Source organism: Macrobrachium rosenbergii, chromosome 3, assembly GCF_040412425.1.
Source record: "Macrobrachium rosenbergii isolate ZJJX-2024 chromosome 3, ASM4041242v1, whole genome shotgun sequence".
In the NCBI taxonomy this organism is placed as follows: Eukaryota; Metazoa; Arthropoda; class Malacostraca; order Decapoda; family Palaemonidae; genus Macrobrachium; species Macrobrachium rosenbergii.
The window spans coordinates 70,357,418-70,379,523 of record NC_089743.1 but is presented as its reverse complement, the minus strand read 5'-3'; the positions used below and the strand labels follow the sequence as shown (position 1 = coordinate 70,379,523).

General features: G+C 35.5%; 1 protein-coding gene across 2 annotated transcripts in view; it reads left to right on the top strand.

The window, feature by feature from the left end:
* Window positions 1–22,106, top strand: part of LOC136825347 (vam6/Vps39-like protein) — a 151,869-nt gene that overhangs the window by 114,345 nt on the left and 15,418 nt on the right. For both annotated transcript variants that reach the window (XM_067081603.1, XM_067081608.1), the window contains exons 14-17: window positions 2,642–2,744; window positions 10,782–10,927; window positions 18,393–18,533; window positions 18,949–19,083. In XM_067081603.1, coding sequence (XP_066937704.1) covers window positions 2,642–2,744; window positions 10,782–10,927; window positions 18,393–18,533; window positions 18,949–19,083 — 525 coding nt within the window. The remainder of the gene's footprint in view (window positions 1–2,641; window positions 2,745–10,781; window positions 10,928–18,392; window positions 18,534–18,948; window positions 19,084–22,106) is intronic.

Below are 22,106 nucleotides of genomic sequence, written 5' to 3'. Positions count from 1 at the left end.
CAGACATTGCAATATATCTCTTCCTGTCTTGTTACCCTGAGGATACCATACTCATCATTTCGTTTGAGCAGAGAAGGTTGAACACCTTACCAAAAATTTCCATAAAAAGACAGAACTCTGAGCCACATATATTTAGGTCTGCTTGTGGTGGGGCCTTGTCTCCAGAAATTCTGGAACCAGCAGACCCATGGATGGTTCAGACCTGTGAACAAGGTTATTGGTTATCCCTTTCTGGGGACAAGCCCTTCATTGATATCAGAACTTACTTGAATTGTGTTATAAGCAAGGAATTTTTAAAAGTTTCTTGCCCTTTATAGAGGTGAGATTGATGATAGCAAAAGAATCTGTAGAGGATGTATGCAGTGATTTCAAGATGCTTATATAGCTGGGTCTTCATGTCCCCAAAGTCTCATGGTTGGGATGCCTGTTATGATCTCACTCCTGTGAATCACTTCCTGCAGTTGACACCTTTCTTGATAGGGGCAGTAGCATCAGTCCATCACCATTCTGGTGGGTGACTTTTTGCACACCTGGACTTGAAAGATGCATACTTTCAGGTTCAAATCCACAAGTATTTTGAGATGTTCATCCAGTTCAAGGTCCATTGTTTTTGGCTAGCTATGTCATTGTAGGTTTTCACTCATGTTATGGTCATGGTCCCGGCTAGAATTTTGTTCACAGGAACTATCAGGCTGATCAGGTACCTTGATGATTGCTGATTATGCTGTTCTCTCCACTAAACTGTGGAGACACCTCAGTTACCTCACTATCCTGTGCCAACACCTGGGCCTAAATCAAACCTAACAGCATCAAAAGATGCAATTTATCTGGGAATGGAGCTGTATACATAATGTTTCATGCATGAACCACAATTGAGGGGATAAAAAGGCTTCATGCTCTCTTAAAACTTTCTGTTCATCCCTTCCTGCAAAGTTGTGACAAAAGTTGCACATAAACTGTGGCAGCCTAGCAGTTTTCTCACGACTCTCAAAATTCACTGTGGTTAATGCAGTCCTGGTTCTCAGACCTTCTTGCCCGTCTGGTGGACATTCCAAGAGCCCTTCCAGACTGGAAGAAGCTCCGCTCGTCTTTACTTTTAGAGATATTTCCAAAGAATCTCAGTCTCCTCAATCTTTACTCATAGAGGCTATCCAGCAGTGTCTCTTCAGTGGAAGTTTTTAGTGTCAGGTTTATAGGGCCAAACAGGCAGTGTTCTTGTATGGCTAGTGTAGTAAGAAAGACTATGACCACTCAGTGTCTCTGATCTGCTAGCTGCAGATTGGTACTTTTCTTGCAGAGATGGAGAGAGTTGTTAGTTTATGCCATCAAAAGCTACTGCTTTGTGCTCTGGCAGGCATTTGAGAGTAGAGCCTCAACCTGTTCTCTTGTAGGATATTTCGGCCCCCATCCTGGGACTTGTCATTTGTTAAAACTGCCCTAGGAAGATGCTTATCTGAGTGATCTTGCCATGAAGACAACATTTTTGGTAGTCTTAGCCTCACTTAGGGAAGTGAGTTCAGTGCCCTCTGTAGCCAGGTTTCTCACAGAAAAAACTGGGAGCATATTGACCTGTCCTATGTGCTTGGTTTCAAGGTGGAAACACAACTCCCTCCCAACCTTATCTTCCACCTTTATTTGCTATTCCATCCTTTCCTATTCAGCTTGGGAACAAGGAAGACTTTCCTGTTTGACCTGAAAGAGCAGTCAGGGTATATCTTCTTACTTAGGACGAAAGCTTTCAGAAAGGGGGAACTGATTGTTTTTATCCACCAGCATGCATAAAACTGGTATAATTAAGACCATCTTTAGCCTTTAAAGGAAATACAGAATCTTCTTCTATGATCAGTTTTGCTCTGTGGATGTCCCCAAGTACCTTGTGTGCATTTTTACACTTAGGGCTTAACTCATAAATCCTTTGACTCGTTTTCAGTTGGTCCTCTTGTAGCTACAGGCCAGGTTTTTATTCCCTCCAAGGAAGGAGAGGATGCTTCTCGCTGTGACTCCTCTTCCTTTTATCTATCTTGTCACTCACTGCATAGTGTGGGTAACTAGGGAACTTGTTTCTTGCTGTGGTGGTCCATGAATGATTCAGTCCTGCAGTACAGACTGGTGTAGCTTTACTAACAGGGCACTGGCCTATTTCATGGACTCTCAGATATGGTTGTTTAGTAGTTCACTGGTTCCAATTCCCTGAGAATTAGTATCTGAACAACAGCTTAGGTTTCTTCTGCCAAAATAGCTACTCAGACCTTCATAAATTCATAAACTTTCAGTGCCAAAGCAAATACAATTTTATAAACGATTTATTAGTGATTTGCCCCTACAACCCCACAGATCTGCCAATAAAGATTTGGGAACCCAGATTTGCCAGTGGCAAACTGGATCATTCTTTTGAATGAGCAAGACTGGAAAACAAGCAACTGTAAAATGATGGGTTCATTGTCTCCTAACCAGTGTATGCAACTTTTCTTGACTTGTATGTAAACAAAACCATAACTGAAGTACCCTTTTATTACTGTATTGTTTACAGTGAACCAACTGAATTATTTCATTCTGTAAATAAATGGTAGTATTTTTCAATTTGCTTTTCAGTAAAAGTTTCCATTAGTACTCTCTAAACTCTAAACATTTTTTGTTTCAGGAGAAAGAGAAAAAGGAAGAAACAAGAAACAGATTAATGCTATTTTTGAATGAATCAAAATACTACACTCCGGCTAGCTTGCTAGCACATTTCAACAGTGATTGTAAGTCAGTCTTATCTACAGTTTGTTTTTATTTAGTCAGCTATGAACGTACTTGAAGATTTATTTCCATTGCTACTTTTCTATTGTTAGGAATTACAGTTTTTCAGTGAATATTTTATCTGCCAAAGCCAATGCTTAGAACCCAGTAAAAGTGTTGGAAGGCAAAATTTAAAAATTAATCCACTTTAAGTTAGTAAAACTTTAGACGTTTCAGCCCTTGATTATTCAGTGACTGAGAGAGAATACAGTGCAATGAAAAATAGTTATAAATATCCCTGTAAGTGGTTATGGCATATAGGCTGTCTTGCACGGCAGACTATACACCTTACTGTAAGTTCTTGGCAGTATCCCTTTGGCCCTGGATGCATTGCTTTCTGTCTTTTACTTCTCATCTGTCACCTCTGATGTCTTCTTACTTTGCTGTTTTACTCCTTTAACTTTTCATTGTTCTATTTTTAGTTTCCAACAAGAACAAATCCTTCATGAGAGCCCTATGAGTCTAGTGTTGTCATTCAGTGGCCTTGTCAAATTTCTTACATTAATTATACAATAATATCAACCTACTGTGCATTTCAGGGCCATGTCTAATTAATTTTTGTTGATAAAATCTTACCAAAGCATCGGATATGGATCGTATTTTGGAAATAGCTATTTGAAGCCACAGCCTAATTGGCAAAAATATGCAGTGATACCTAATGTAGATAATTAAGGGACTTATCTGAGTAAACCAAAGAAGTGTAAAGGGAAACTTCGCTAAATTTAGTAAGCACCCAGGGAGAGGCTAGTTGTGACATAAACTCTGACATCAGATGTAATAGCAGGGTTCCCAGTAGTATGATAATGATCATAGAAAGACATATACAGTATTTGACACTTGTACAATAAGCAATACCTTGAGTAGGATGTGCGATAATTATTGAAATTTTATTTTCTATTTCCATCAGAAGTTCTTCACTTATGGTCTGCTCAAAGCACAAGACCCTGATTCGCACAAGGCTGGGTTAATCTTAAACAAACAATTGCATATCCTTTTACATAATTTTATATTATAATATTTGTGTATTTTTATTTCATGTTTACTTCAATTTCAATAAAGTTCCGTATAATCAGTGGATTACAATTAGGGCATAGCCCAAAAGCTCGGACTGAGTTACGAGTACCATTCAGCACTACAGTGTAGTTATACTTTAAATGAAAAAGTATGCCTTAGTTTTGCATTGACCACAGAGCTGATTAACAGCTTTCTAGGGCTGGCCAAGGATTAGACTTATTTTACGTGATAAGAACCAATTGGTTACTTAGCAACGGGACCTACAGCTTATTGTGAATCAACCACATTATAGTGAGAAACATTTCTGTGCCAGAAACAAATTCTCTAATTCTTCATTAGCCGGCGGAGACTCGAACTCGAGCCTACAGAGTGCTATTAACAATATACTTAAATGAAATATGTGTATATATATATGAGTATATATATATATATAAATGAAATATGTGTATATATATATAGTATATATATATATATATATATATATATATATATATATATATATATATATACAGTGAACCCCAGTGAACCCCTCATATTCTCGGGGGATGTGTCACACCCAGCAAATAGCTAAAACAGTGAATACTTAAACCCTCTAAAAACATAGAATTGCCCACTTGATAGTTTTTAAACACAGAAAAACCTGTAAAATGCATACTTGGTATTTTAATAGTTTTATCACAAAAGTGCATTTATTCATGAAAATTATTTGAAAATACAGTAATTAGTGAATATTCTCAGTGAAAAATACATGAATGGGCTAATTTTCTGCTAATAATGGCAGATATGTTCCACAGAGAAACCCATGAATGCTGAGTCCATGAATCATGAGAAAGTGAATACGGGGTTTACTGTATGTGTATATATATATATATATATATATATATATATATATATATATATATATGTATATATTTATACACATATATTTATACACATATATTTATACACATACATGCTTAAAAAAATCACAGTAGATGCATCGTGACTTCGTGTATAAGCAAATCCACATTTTCCCTTGTGGGATTTGCTTTTATAGATATATACATATATACATATATATATATATATAAGTTATATATATATATATATATATATATATATATATATATATATATATATATATATATATATATATATATATATATATATATATATATATATATATATATATATATATATATATACATACCCCCATACATACAGGGTGCAGCATAAGTAACACCCTTTGTATATATACATACAGGGTGCAGCATAAGTAACGCCCTTTGTTTAAGTGGAACAAAATTAAAGCCTTTTTGATTATCCTTTATTTTTTCGAACATGAATGTATTGCCACAAGTTAATAGATTAATTTAATATATTAACAAAATTAATATAATGCTTATTCGGTTTAATAATGTTCAGTACAAATGATATTTCGGCTTTGCACCCTTGGGATGTTAACCCTTAAATGCTGAGCCTCTATTTACAAAAGTGTCTGCTGTATCCCGGCAGCATTCGGGAGTTAGCGCCAAGCGGAAAAAAATTTTTTCAAAAAATCATAGCGTTTAGTTTTTAAGATTAAGAGTTCATTTTTAGCTCCTTTTTGTGTTGCCTTAAGTTTTAGTATGCAGCCATCAGAAATGAAAAATATCATTATCATATATAAATATTGAAATATATGACAGCGTGAAAAAAAAATTTCATATATAATTGTATACAACTCGCTGTGAGCAAAATGGATTAAAGCTAACGGATTATTTTTTCTTGTATTGTACACTAAATTGCGATGATTTTGTATATAACAAATTGTAAAACGATCAAATCAACACAGAGAAAATATTATCACAAATGATGCATGAATTAACGTGTGGACGTAAAAAAGTTTTTTTTTTTAAATTCACCATAAATTGAAATATTGTGCTAGAGACTTCCCGTTTGTTGCAAATGAAGGTAATTGATTGAATATTACTAGACTGAGTGTTTTAGCACAATTGCAGTTTTTGACCATTTTGGTCGATTAAGAATTGACCGAAGGTCAAATTTTTTCTATTTATCGATGATTTATGAAAAATATTTCAAAATTGATAAAAGCTACAACCATGAGTTATTTTTTGTTGTATTCTACATGAAATTACAAACATTCTCATATAAAACTGTATATGTAAAAACTAATATAAAATGGTGCAAACATTTACGACAAAGTGATTGAAAGAATTTCTGAGATGTTTGGCGAGTTACCGAGTGGATGAAAGGAAAAAAGTTTTCAAATTCACCATAAATCGAAATATTGTGCTAGAGACTTCCAATATGTTGCAAAATGAAGGTAAAATGATTGAATATTACTAGAATGTAAGTGTTTTAGCTTACACTGCGTTCTTTGACCATTTTCTTCAGGAAATAAGGTTGACAGAAGGTTGAAATTTTGGCAGTTATCGATTTATATGAAAATATTTCAAAATTGATAAAAAGCTACAACCATGAGTTATTTTTTGTATCTACATGAAATTGCACACATTTTCATATATAAAACTTTATGTAACGACTTAATAGAAAACGGTGCAAACATTACGACAAAGTGACAAAGAATTTCTGAGATGTTCTACAGAGTTACCGTACTTGTGGACGAAGGAAAATTTGTTCTTTTCAAAAATTCACCATAAATCGAAATATTATGCTAGAGACTTCCAGTTTTTGTTGCCAAATGAAGGTAAATGATTGAATATTACTAGAATGTAAGTTTTTAGCTTCACAGTGCGTTTTTCAACCATTTTGGTCGAAGTCAAAAGTTGACGAAGGTTGAAATTTGGCACTTATCGTAGGATTTATATAAAAATATTTCAAAAATTGATAAAGCTACAACCATGAGTTATTTTTTGTTGCATTCTACATGAAATTGCACACATTTTAATATATAAAACTTTATGTAACTAATATAAAACGTGCAAACATTACGACAAAAGTGATGAAAGAATTTCTGAGATGTTCGGCCGAAAGCTACCACAAACGTGGAGCGTAGAAAATTTTTTTAAATTCACATAAATCGAAATATTGTGCTAGAGACTTCCAATTTGTTGCAAAATGAAGGTAAATGATTGAATATTACTAGAATGTAAGATTTTTAGTTTACAATTGCGTTTTTTGACCATTTCGGTCAATCAAAGTTGACCGGTTGAAATTTTGCACTTATCGTGATTTATATGAAAATATTTCAAACTGACAAAAAGCTACAACCATGGGTATTTTACATGAAATTGCGCACATTTTCATATATAAAACTTTAAGTAATGGCTAATATAAAACTGTGCAAAATTAAGCAAAATGACAAAGAATTTCTAAATTTTGGCCGGGATTACGCGGACGTGGAAAAAGTTTTTTCAAATTCACCATAAATCGAAATATTGTACAGAGACTTCCAATTTGTTGCAAAAATGAAGGTAAATGATTGTCTATTACTAGAATGTAAGAGTTTTAGCTTCTGGTGCGTTTTTGACCATTTCGTAGAGTCAAAGTTGACTGAAAGTTGAAATTTTTTGTTTCGGCATTATGGTCGTCCAATTGTCACCCGCCAGACAATTTTAGTCGACTTATGATACGCCCAGCGTCGTTGGGGTTAAATTCAGCTGATAACAATCTTGCAGATTTCAGCACCATTTTTATTGTTTTGATAGTACAATTGAATTGCTTTTACTCTCTGTTCCTTTGTTAATCTCATGGTTGTATAAAATATCTGAAAAATTAAGATTTAACAAATTAATTAAAGAAAATAATAAAGAAAATATACATTATAAGATATAAAATTGAAAAAAGGGCGTTATCTACTGCATTATTAAACTGATAAGCATTATATTAATTTTGCTAATATATTATATTAATCTATTAACGTGGCAATACACTGATTTTCAAAAAATAAAGGATAATCAAAAAGGCTTTAATTTTGTTCCACTTAAACAAAGGGCGCCACTGTGTGTATATATATATATATGTATATATATATATATATATATATATATATATATATATATATATATATATATAATATATATATAAACAAAAGGCTTCTTATTAATTTTGTTCCTAATTCTTATTTATGTCAAGACTCCTGTGTGTGTGTATATATATATATATATATATATATATATATATATATATATATATATATATATATATATATATATATATATATATATATATGTATATATATATATATATATATATATATATATATATATATATATATATATATATATATATATATATATAATATATATATATATATATCAAAAAGGCTTTAATTTTGTTCCACTTAAACAAAGGGAAATTTATGCCAGTGCACTGTGTGTGTGTATATATATATATATATATATATATATATATATATATATATATATATATATTATATATATATATATATATATATATATATATATATATATATATATATATATATATATATATATATATATATATATAATCAATGTAAATGAAATAATCAAAAATAACTGAAAATTGAGAGAGAATGAGTTACTTCAAATCCATAAAAAAAGATAAAACTGGGAATACATTGACTCACTGATAACCACTGAACAACCCTATAACAAACATTAGTGTCATCTTCAAGTAAATGAATCAAGTATGTAGAAACAACAAAACTGTCACAGAAGCACACAAATAAAATAATGAAGGGGGGAGTAGTGTGCTGTACCAAGCACTGTGGATTTATTGTGTTGTCATGCATTAATTAATGTTAAGAGTTGTACATTGCATTATGTTACATTCATTTAGCAGGACTAAGCAGATACACATGAACTGGAACCTTTGAGACAATATGAAGCAACAGAAACTCCAGGTAACAATGGTTTTCACGGAGAGTGTTAATGTAAGCCTTGGCGCATATTTCAAGTTAAAGGAAATGAGAATTGCGCCATGGAACTGTATTACACAATTAATATTCTCATTTGATGCCCATTCCCTTTCTGTACTGTACTTAGAGACATGAATCAAGAAACAATATGAGAATTCCATATACTACAGTACTACTACTACTACCAACATCTGAGTCTTCATTTATAAAGTATATGGGCAGGGTGTCTAGTAAAGTACATCATGCTACAGTAGCAACGAGTGGGAGAGCCTTCAGTAATGATGTTTTTACTAGCCTCTGTCTACGAGCCTGCTAGATTTAGCTAAGTTTTCCTTTAAATTTCTTTGATTTACTCTGATAAGTGCCTTAATTATCAAAATTAGATAGCACTGCATATTTTTGCCAATTAGGCTGAGGCTTCACATAGCTGTTTCCAAAATATGATCCATATCTGATACTTTGGTAAGATTTTATCAACAAAAATCAATAAGACATGGCCCTGAAATGCACAGTAGTTCACTGATGTAGTGTTGTTGTTGATAATATATTTAATCCTTCACAGTGCAAGTATGCAGCAGTGAGGAGTGGGGAGGGCAGGTATTGTTATTATTGTTTGAATTAATTCTTATGCTTTTATAATTCTTACTGTTGATTAGGAGAGAGGAAGACCAACTCTCTTGCCTTTTTTTTTTTTGAAATGTATGACATTATGGGTTGTTTCATGTCCAAGTGGGGAACTTGATTTAGTTGAAGTATGCTATTGTCAGCAGCATTTTCTGCTTGTGTCAACCTTATTTCCCTGAATTACAATATGGGTTAGGAGTCAGCAGAAAGATATGGAGGCATGACAAAATATGTGGTATAGCCACTCCCAAACTTGGGAAACAAGTGGATGCAATGAGTTACAAATATTTTTGCAGTCTGTTGCATTCTTAGCATCTGAATGTATTGTGAAATAGGCCTACTTGTATTTTGAGTGGCATGCTAGATTCCAAGCTTGCACTATAGCTATCATCTCAGTATAGCTGTATACACTGATAATACAATCAGCTGATTTAGAACTATCTGTATAGAATGCCATGTAGTGAGAAAAGAAGTACAGTAGGAAAACTATACATAATTAAAAATGATAAACATATTGTACAGCCTACAGTACATGATTGCAAATAAAACAGAAAATTATATTCATCTTCAAATAATTTTTATAACAAATGATTAATAAAACTATTGGATACATAGAAATGAAGTAAAGTAAAAAACAAATAAACTTTGGAAAAAGTACTTGGCATAACTAAAAATGTTGAATCTTTTGATATCCAAATGTTTAAGCAAAGAGCAAATTCATTCCTGCTTTCTGCTGATGTCTCTTGAATTCAGGTGTGTTGGTTTTGTTTTCTGTTCCTTCATGTTTATTTATTTATCAACTTTTCCTATAACTTGCCTCTCACTCTGCAGGCTGTTTTCTCTTTCGAGCCCTCTAGGTTTTGTAGTTTGGTGACCCTGTCCTCATGGGTTTTCAGTTGGAGGTTTAAAGAAAAAATGTGTACTCTTAAACAAAGGAACTTGTCCTCATGAGTTTTCAGTTGGAGGTTTAAAGAAAAAAATGTGTACCCTTAAACAAAGGAACTTGAATCCATTTCTGGTGAATGCAACGGTAAAGGGACTATGGCATGCACAGACAAAGGTTTGAGGACAATAAATGTATACCACCCAGCATAAGGAAACTATACGTGGTACCAGTGATGGTCCATGTTTCATAGATTTTACCAGATCTTCCAATCATCTGTAGCAAGCATAATTAAAATGATTGAATGTGTATTGCCCCTAACTTTCACAGTGAATGTGTATTGCCCCTAACTTTCACAGAGTGAAATAGGAAAGAACTTTTTTATACACAGTATGGGCAATTCACCAGAAATCTTGGGCTGTATCCTCTTGTAATTTCTGCCTATTGTATTCCTGAACTGATTTTTTGTTTGCCGCTCTTCAGCCTTAATGTTTTTTCTCTGCTCTTTTGTAATATTGACAATATCAGTATTCCATCATCACTGTTTTTTTTACCCACATTATAAAAAAATATAGTGCAGTCCCCTCTGCATGTATACTTTAGAGATCATTTATGATTTCACTTTTTACTCAACAGTGCTTCACAGAGAAAGAACTGTACTTCTTGGTCGTTTGGGACAGCACCAACAGGCTCTGACCATATATACAATGATTCTGGGAGATATAGGAAAAGCCCTCGAGTACTGTCACAAACATTATGTACCGCAAGGCAATGGAAGTGAGGCAAGTACATGATAACTTATGGTAATTAAATGTCATTTATTATTCTTTCTATGAGTTTTAGATTTTAATCATGTTAGGTTCCATGCATTTCTGATAAGATAACCATAAGACTGTTAATGAAGAATTATTCTTGTTTGTTAAGTTCAGAACTTAATTTAAATACAGGCATTACTAATATATGTTGTGGGGAAGGTATTCACTTCTTGAAAACTGTCTGTTGTGCTGCATGCTTTCACTTCTGTAGGAACAAGTTGCACAATAATTAGCTATCTTGGAGCTTCACTTATCATGCTCAGATGTCGGCTATCTTCCAAATTTTCACAAGTTTTACTTTTAAATATTTCGATTAAATGAAAATTATGTTTCCCTTTAAATACATTTACTTTTGTCTTTAAACTGAATAACTTTTCCACATTTTTAAGGGGTAGTAGTAACTGAGTCTTAGGCACATTGTAAAATTCTTGGAATTAGAATTTCACTTAGTCTACGGGCATTCAGAAATTTTATATAAGCTCACAAGTCACTTGGAGCTTTCACTGTCACCTCTCCACACATCTCACACACACTCCCTGCCCTGATGCCTTTTTCTCAGTGCTGAGCCTTCCAAAGTCTTGGCATATATGGGTATTCATTGTGTCAAAATCTGGTACAATTTTCCCAAGTTTCATCCAGATGGGCTTCCCTTTTCCATTAATGTTTCAAGTTTAATTATCTATACAATTTATTCAACGGTTGTTATCAAGATAATGTTGTGTGCGAGAGGTCACCGGGCGAGGTCAAGATCTCAATCAGCTCTTCTGCCCAGTGCTGTATGTGATAAACACTTTGATTCGAAGGGTGACAAATGGTTAAACTCAGCATCTGGGATCACTTAATTTCGTTATCGCCCCTTTTCTGTTTTGCTCTCTCTGTATCTATCAAAGATTTTCTGTATGTCCCTGTGTGTATATTAAGATATTTAGTTTATTCAGTTATAGACTCAATTCCATTATACAGTAAACCCCTCCTATTCACAGGGGATGCGTACACCCCCCACGAATAGCTAAAACCCGTGCGAATACTTAGAACCCTTTTGAAAACACTTAGAACTGCCTATTTTGATGGTTCAAACACACAGAAAATACAAAAAATGCAGGTATTATCCTACTTACAATGGGGTTAAGTTCCAAAAAAAACCCATCGTTTGTTGGAAAAAACGTATATCAAATACCCTAGGGTATTCGGTACCATGTATACATATATGGTAGCATAGCTTACACTACAAAGTATACTCTCTACATACACGGTATAATTATTAATATCAGCTAATTCTGGAGGTTCATGCAGAGTGACTTATGATAATTCAGTACAAAGAGAAATTGAATAACAAACAAGAATTAGCTTAGCCTACACTATGATATATCTTATACGGATACGGTAGCCTAGCCTACATTTTACTGTACTCTATATTCACATATCGTATTATACAAACGTCAACATGATGAATATGCATCGTTGCCATGGATCTTTTAAAATGTTATGCCTTAATTCACTGTATCCAATAATATTGTATATACAGGCATTCCCCAGTTTCCGATGGGGGTTCCGTTTTTACGCTGCATCATAAACCGAAAATCGTCGTAAACCGAAATTTGTCAAAAATCTTAAGAAAACCTTATTTTTAATGCTTTGGGTGTATTGAAAACGATGTAAACTGCATTTTTATTGAGTTTTTCATAAAAAAAAAACTCCAAATATTGATTATTCTGCCGTTTTGGAGCCATATTTCTTCCGTCGGATTGGCGTATGACGCGTCGTATCCCCAGAACATGCGTCATAAACCAGGAAATAATTTCTGATGAATATATTTGAAAAGCGTCATAACCTCGGAACATCATAAGCTGGACCTGTCGTAAACCGGGGACTGCCTGTATTCTTATATTGCTTTTATATTATAAATTGTGATCATAGCAAGCAGTGTTTTGGTCAGGAAATCGATTATGCGGTAAGTTTATTTTGCTGTATTTAACTCAGTTCAGAGTGCTTTTCTTGCTTCTAGTTAGCGTAAATGAATCTCTAGATACTTTATTTATATGGGGCAAGGTTATTTTTCGTTGTATGAAGTGTTTTCAAGTCGAAGTATAACTTAAATACATCTCGTTGTGAAATTAATTCAGCTATTTTTTCGTTGATAGATGACATTATCAGCGTTTGGGGTCCTGTGTTTTAACAAAATAAATAAAGATTCGTCATTCACCGATCACCATAATACGAGCTTTAATGTATTTGTCGCTTATCGTAAAATGGCGTACTTTGTTCTTTCATGCCTAGTTTCCTTGATTAAAATACTTCTCCCATTTTAATTACGGGTCGATTTCATCAATGTTACCGATGCACAATAATTTATAATCACAGCAGCTTGAACATTGTTTTCTCAGCTTCAGCTACAATTTGTAGCTTAAATTTTATATTTTTCTTGCATCTTTTTTATCCATACCAAATAAGGGTATAATGTAAAAATATATCAGTCCTGTTCTGCTTAATGTCATTTGTACTATAACTACGGTAATTGTTTATTACACTACGATGGTTGAAACGCAAGCAAAACGGCTGTTGTTATCCAATTCGGTGATAAGCTAAACAACAGTTTCTTGTTTGGTTGTTTACGGCTGTACGCAAGAGTATAATGTTACTAACAATACTTTTATCATTCTCTTTTACTTTTTTAACTAGAAGATTGATAAAGAGATGGGAGGAAAAGAAGTTGGTCTATTGTAATTTGGCTTCTCTTGCTGCCTGATTGCACGCTGCTGCCTGCAGCCCATGCGTAAATTTAAAAATATTTTATAAATATTGTCGACGGGTATTAATTGCAAACTCGTAACTATCATAACTTTTAAGCAGTACTCTGAGTATTTTAATAGCTTTTATCACAAAAGTGCTTTAGTCATGAAAATGAGATGAAAAATACAGTAATTAGTGTATATTTCTCATTGAAAAATACTCATGAATGGGTTAAATTTTCAGCAAATAATGTGTATATAATGTTCCATAGAGAAATCCGCGAGTAGGTAAGTTCGCGAATCATGAGACCACTAATATGGGGGTTTACTGTATATAATGCATGTAATTTACATCCAAGTCCAGTAGAAAACACTACAGGGCAACTGAAAATAGCTATATTTTCAAAATAAAAATTTATTTTTTCATCTAAAAACACAATACGAATAATATAGTCTGATTTTAGGACCTCTGAAATCATGGGCACAACTGTATTTTTGCAAACAGAGAAATGTTAGTTCAAAGGAAGCTCTTAGCATACAATTACAGATAATCTAGTCATTACCCTCTTGTCACTTTTTGTGTCTGTAAACCCTAGTCACAATAATTACTACCACTCTTTTGTCACACACATTTTAGGTCTGTAAACCTGCTTGTAAGAATAGGCAGGTTGGGAAGACATCTCCAGTTATAAGTAATGGGTTTGTATTGGAAACAAAATTCACTTGTTTTGCCATAAAACCATTATTCAACTTAGGTGGGAAAGATAAAAAAGAAGAAACAATGAATCACTTATTTGGGTTCTAAGGATTTGTCATGCAGTGCACCTGGGATTGAGATTAGCAATTGTGTCTGTGGCTCTGTAAGAGTTAGAGAAACACTAGTCTTGTTGAAACCCTGATGGGCTAAAATAAAGGGAATATCACTGCATTTCTAGTGGAAAAAAAGACAGGCGAAAGCTTTAGTTCTGTAAGGCTTGTAAGCTAATAGCTCTGTAGATTTATGCCGTAAGGATGTCAAATAAAAAGAAAAATCAAGAAGGAAGAAAGATCAGTGGGATCCAGAACTTCAACAGAAGCTGAGGCAACCTGACTATGCACCACCACTGACTACAAGGAAAAGAAATCCAACCATTTGAGACATCCCTATGATAAAAATTTGCAAAAATAGATTGGCACCTTAAGTGCCTGCCATTGAAATTGAGGTAACATCCATGTTTCTTTATACAGCAGTGAGGCCAAATGGCCCCACTTTGGGAGCCTGAACCTTGACTTGAAGTTTCTTCATTAGTCATTTTATCACAATCCCACCAAAGGCAGAAGACCATTTTATTTTGGGGTACTTCCTTCCGACAGCAATTTGTAGCAAGGGGAAATCATGATGTACCTTGTCTTTAGTTCTTCATCATCAGGAGATGAAGTCAGGTCATCATGTTTACCAAAGAGATCTTCCCTACTCTTAACAAGGGCAGCAAGTGAAGGAGTGGCAAAAGAATTAGTGGTTTGATCCCAGTTGCTGGAAGACTGGGTCTTGGTTAGAGTTGGTTGCAACAGAGAGGCCTATCAAATCCCTGTTATGCTTCACCTTACTGGACAGTGCTCAGAGTTTGCTGAATCTCATATATGAAGCAAAAACTAGTAGAAAAAATTATTTTAACATGAAGACTGGAAGAGAGGCTTAGCTCAAAAGCTCAAAGGAGCCTTGGTGACTACTGAGAACCAAGACAAAGCCCCACTCCAGTGATTTTAAAGACTTCCCAAGTGCTTCACTCTTGAAGTGTTAACATAATCTCTTCAAGTGTATTGAGGACCCCAGATTTTTATCATGGAATTAAAAAATCTTAGAAAGAGCTGGCATGTAATCTTGTTGTGATGTGTAAAGAAGGTAATCAGCTACTACTGGAATAATGGCATTGACTTGATCAGTGCTCTGCTTATAGAACCACTCAGAGAATGAGTTCCATTTGGTCTGATACACAGAAAAGCATCACATCTGAAAATTGAGGGCACCACTAGTTTTGCAAACTTGTCCCTTAGCAAACTAAGAACACTGCTGTTGGTTAACCCAGAGTTGCAGTGACAAGCAAGTCCTCCAGGGGTGATCTATAATACAGCATATTTTTGTCCCTGGAGGATCTTGTTCCGCACAACTTATACATAGAGGTCCCTGCAACTACAGTAGATGTTCACCAGCAGTAGCCTTGGCTGAGGCTTTGTTGCATTTACATTTATGGCAAGGCTGAGGTTGCTCAGAAGGAATCCTTTTAGTTCCTGATTCCAGGAGTTCATGTATTTGTGAATGCATCAACACATGAAAAGGCATACCTAAATCAACAAGCATTGGGAAGCTGGTCAGAGGCAGACAGAAAGCAGCACATCACCTTCTGAAACTGATGGCTTGTTCTTAGATCTCTATGCTCTTTGTTGGGTGAGTCGGTAGAGCTGCGGACTGTCACTCGATGGGCCGGAGTTCAATTCCCTGGCCGGCTGATGAAGAGTTAGAGGAATTTGTTTCTGGTGATAGAAATTCACCCTCGCCTTCTATAATGGTTCGGTTCCACAATAAGCTGTAGGTCCCATTGCTAAGTAACCAGCTGGTTCTTAGCCACGTAAAATAAGTCTAATCCTTCAGGCCAGCTCCTGGGAGAGCTGTTAATCAGCTCAGTGGTCTGGTAAAACTAAGGTATACTTAAAAAAAAGTCTTAGATCTCTAATTATTTACTGTTAGTAGAAGGCAACATCACTGAGGTAATGACAATATTGGCAGGGTAACCTATCTCAGGAACCTAAAGAAACAAGATCCAAACCTCTATCACTTAGTGGTTTATTTCTTCAGGCAGAGACCAGTAGTGTGGAAATTGTCCCAAAGTCTGTCAGGAAAGTGAAACATCAGGTTTAGTTTAGGGAGGTCTGCACAGCCCTAGAGGTGGTATGCATTGGGTGGACTTGCTTGCTTAAACTTAACAGAATCCAACAGCCTAGAAATTGGTTGCTGCTTCTTGCCTAAAGACAACTTGGATGTGTTCAGCCTCCATTGTGAGGCAAGAACTAACCAAGTTCTGGACCTCAGGCACCTGGCTTGTTGCTGACTGCACTGCTTTAGCCCACAGTGGGACTTCTTTGCAGACCTTCTTCGACTGATAGTGGATAATCCCAAGATCCTGCAAGAACTAACCAAGTTCTGGACCTCAGGCACCTGGCTTGTTGCTGACTGCACTGCTTTAGCCCACAGTGGGACTTCTTTGCAGACCTTCTTCGACTGATAGTGGATAATCCCAAGATCCTGCCAACCTAGGGGGTCTTCTGAAGCAAGTGTACTTCCTGAAGTATGACAACTTCCCATGCAGCCTGCAAATTCACTCTCAGAAGTTATCAAGGTAGGTCTCAGATGTAGCTGTTGCAGCCATCCCCTATTGCTACCAGCTCTTGATGATGAGACTATGATAAGAAAGTAGACTGGATTTATAGTTGCTGTAAGTGAGATGGAAATCAGAATGACCACCATCTCTATTCTTGTGACCGCAGACATCCTTCTCCATCGAAGGTTACATGTCAACCATCTCACAATAGCTGGGACTCCAAAGCATTGAAGTGACAGTTTCCATGGGTATGAAAAGGCTTTTCAATATCTCAAAAGGATCAACTATGCAAGTCAATCCAGCTCCTTAAGTGTGACCTCTCCTTGGCTCTCTATAGTTGTACCAGGGCACTTTGTGAACTACTTGAAGAGTTGTTCTTTCAGCATTTGTATATATTAACTAATCTCCTGTTAGACATAGTATCTCCTAGGCACATGAAAGAGCCACATGACCTGCCAGGAAGAGATACTCATACGGGAGGTTGGTCTCCCATGGATTTGCCCTTTGCTGCTGACCTTGTTACCAAACTCAGACCATCAGTAGTCAGATAGTGCCATGGCCTCCTCTCCATGCTGGCTTTGATTTTCACTTCAGAGGATGTGCATATTTGAAGGAATCATCCTTCTAGAAAGTGTCCTGGCTGAAGCCGATAATCCTTCAGGAGTATGTGGAGACTTGAAAACAAGGCTAAGGCTGAAGCCGATAATCCTTCAAGAGTATGTGGAGACTTGAAAACAAGGCTAATCAGTTAAGGAGGATTGTTCACCATTTCTGGGAATTATCAATTTCTCTTACCTTTTAGAGGAAAACTGAAATTTTGGCCATATTTTATGCAATACATGGAAATGCTACACTACTATGAATATATTGGGAATTTTAAACTGATTTTGTTATTCTCAGGGTGTTCAGCTGCTTACAGTACCCAGTTGGGATATTTTTTGATCTTTGGCTGCTTACCTAATTTTCCCAGAATATTCCATCAGATCTGTCAGACCCTCACAAAACTTTGGGACACTCAGCCTCCTACCTCAGTTGCAATTGGATTATATATGATTCCTGTGCGTGTTCATTTTACATACAAAATCCATCAGTCATATATGAGGACAGATAGGTGCCAACTGTTGGGCCAAAGGCATGCATTTGTGCAAACATTGGTTTTTGGTATTATGCTTCTTTTGCCTACAGGACATGGTGTATACATGTCCAGGAACATTCAGACTGTGAATGGGGGCTTATACTGTATTATGAGCAATGAGCATATATGAAAAAATCTGTTTTGTTTTAAAACTTAATTTTTACATTTCACCTCATAAGCATGTATTATATAGCCTACTTTTTTCCAATTAGGTTTATCTCATACTTCTGAAATTGATTGTAACATCAAGTGAGAGTCCAGGAAATTCTCCAAGTAAGCTGCAAACTCAGAAGGTAGTGGAAACAGCTTTGAACATCCTTCAGAATTACCTACACTGCATTGACTTATCACAGGTAGGAGCTACCCATCTTGGAGTCATGATTTTCTGTGCCTCTTATTTGCATTGTGCATATCATATTCACAGCCTGTAGGTAGTATTGTATAGCTTTATTGTAGGTGTTATTCCACCCACAATCAGTCTTTAATTTTTATAAAAAATAAAGAATATTTTTTAATAATAATTATGAAATAAAATTATTATTCTATTTCTCCACAAGTTAGAATTTAGTGAATAAAATGTATTATCCTGTTTACCATAACTTTTGTGACATTCATTATAGGAGATTTAACAAGTATCAAAACTATAACATGGTTTACAAAACATAAATAAAATAAAGTGGATTTAAAGGTTTGGACGTCATAGGTATTATATGTTTTATATTAAGGGAATATTGATAAAAGTGCTAACTTTTGCTACATTATTTCCAGGCATTAAAAATATTGCCAGATGAAGTGAGGTTGCAGGTATTGCAGCCATTTATCCATACCTCCTTGAGTTACACAGGTGCTATTTGTAGGAAGAAGCAGATCTTTAGAGGACTCACGCAGTCACTCAAATTACAGGTCTGTATGTATTAGTGTTGAAGTTCTTGCAAAGTTTCAAAGGAGTCATGATTTATTTGATTTTACCTACTGTTTTGATTCAGAAATGGGCAAACATTTGTATAAAACAGATTTTTACATAGGAAAACATATTTTTGAGAGCTGCTGGGAGTCCTCAAGGGAATCAACCTTATGGTTGCAATTGGGCTCCCAAAGAGACCAGTATTATGAATTCTCCCTTAGCCATTCTAGGCTGGAAAATAGTCCTGTTGTTAGTACAGTGATGTAATATAAATGGATTCAAGGAAGGAAGTTTTTTATCTTGCCTACACTGAGCCAGTTAATCCATTATTTTATTAGGTGTGAAAGAATCATCCACCAAAGATTCCAATACCTTTTTGTCAGGGAAAGCAGATGGGTTTGAGGACTTACAGCAAATACCAAAAATAGGTTTTTTCTATGCCAAAGTCTGCTTTTTGATGGTGTAGCCGCTGCTGGTCCTCAGGAGCAAATAAAGAACATGACAGGTGATGAAATAGTCTCATTCCTGAGAGAATAACCCCAGTGGCCCAGATGAGAATGGTCCATGGCAAATGTTATATGAGGGATCACTTCCCTTCTTCTGTTCAGAGTTCCTGTGGGAAATTAGCAGTGAATAAAGAGGATAAATAATGTGTGTGTTAATTGTATGACGATAAGGTGTCTCGTCCAACTATATTGGGACAGAAAGCAAGAAACCTTTGTGTCTAGCAGTTCTAAGAAAAACTGTGGCACAAAAACCACGTGAAGGATCACCTCACCTTTTATTTTTCTGTAAAAGAAAACTTGTATCCGTCCACCCTCAGATCTTAAAAACTACTGAGGCTTGAGGGCTGCAAATTGGTATGTTGATCATCCACCCTCCAGTCATCAAACATACCAAATTGCAGCCCTCTAGCCGGAGTAGTTTTTATTTTATTTAAGATTAAAGTTAGCCATAATCGTACTTCTAGCAGTGCTATAGGTACCAGCAATATTGGCCACCACCGGCCCATGGCTGAGTTTCATGGGCTGTGGCTAAGAGTTTTATGGGCCATGGCTGAGGCCATCACTGGACAGAAAACTCGCTTGTGCCGAAGAAACTTCAGCTAATTTTTTATGTTTTTATTGGGGCTCCTGTAAGGTGTAACAGTGAATAGAGGGATAGAGCCAATAGGTGTGTTAACCATATGACAATGAATTGACTTATCTTACCATATCAGGATAGGATACAGTGTAGGGGCTTCTTCAGGTTACACAGTAAACCCGAATACGGGGGGTTTACTGTACCATAACACTATGTTGTGTCATATGCCTTTTCCAAATGAAAGAAAACTCCTATGTTTGGCTCTGTTTAGCAAAACTTTGTTGTACAGTATTTGGTTTGAGAGCCTGACCAAGGTATCTAAAGTACAGTAGATCTACTTTTCCTAAAGCCAAACTAGAATGTATAAAGCAATTTATTTGTTTCTAAGTGCCATACAAGTCTGTTAGTCATCTTTTCCATCAGCTTACAAACACAATTGGTGAGAGCTATTGGTCTGTAGCTGCTGGGTAAAGCAGGATCCTTGCTTGGTTTATTCATAGGGAGGATTAATGATAATTCCCAGCTCTTAGGAATACTACCATTTTCCCAGATTTCATTTATTATAACTAAAAGAAATTTCTTTGACTTTTCTGGAGATGTTTCAGCATTTCATAGAGTATTTTATCTTCACCAGGGGCTGATGGTTTGGTATTCTGCAAGGCATTTTTTTGAGTTCAGCGGTGTAAATTACACATTATATGGTTCAAATTATTTCACTTAAATCGAGAGAAACTGGGCATTTCTGATGTCTTGGAATTCTAGAGTAGTTCTCTATTACTTTTTATTCTCGGAGAAATATTCTCCTAATTTTTTCTGTGACCATCAGGTTGGGTGATTAGGTCACCACTTATCTTAAGGGTAGGCAAAGGTTCAGGGACAAACTTGCCATTTTAGTTTTTAATTTTCTTCCATATCATTTTTGGATGGTGTTTTTGAGCTAATGCCATTAATGTAGTACATCCATGACTCTCTTTGCTTTTAAAATATATTTATTTTGCTTGACCACAGCATGTTGGCAAATAACTTGGCTTAGGCAGTTCCAACTCCTCTTATACTATTTGTAGCATTTTCTAGTGATCTTTCTCATACTACTGCAGCTTTTGTTCCACCAAGGAACTGCTGGTCTAGAGGGGTTCCCTGTTGTTGTTGGAATAGAGGTAATTGCACTGTTGATGGAGGTGTCATTGAAGTAATTATATGCCTCCAAGATGTATGGAAATGATTTTACATTCTTGTCCATGTGAACAGACTCACTAAATTTCTTCCAGTCTGCTGCATCAACCTTCCATTTGTGAGGTTCCTCAGAGGGCTGATCCTTAACTGTTTTTATATGAATTGGGAAGTGGTCACTCCCATTTGGATATTCATTTACTGACCATTCATAATCAATGTGAACACTAGATGAACAAAAGCTCAGATCGATAGCCGAATAAGTATTGAAGTAAATGTTATGGTAAGTCACGGCTCCATTATTGAGTATAGTGATATTATGATCATCCATAATACCCTCCAACTGGTATCTGTCGTGTTCCCACCCCATATGGAGTTGTGAGCATGAAAATCACCACGGAGGAGGAAAGGAATGTGAAGCTGATTGATTGGTAAATGAATATCATTGTAAGTGAAATCCAAATCAGGAGGAAGATAGATGGAGCAAACTACAGTTTGCTTGTCTAATATGAAAGTTACTGCTATAGCTTGGAGATGAGTATTAATTGATAGCAAGTAGTGTTGCAATGACTTATGTGCAATAATTGCTGCATCTCCCTTAGCTCTAGCTCCGATTGGTGGTGGAGAATTATATTTGCTATAATTTAACCCAAGATTATATTGTGTGCTTCCAAGCATAGTTTCCTGGAGAGACACAATACCTGGGCTATGGTCATGGAGCAATACCTTCAGCTCTTCACTTTGAACCCTAAGACCTCTATAGTTCAAT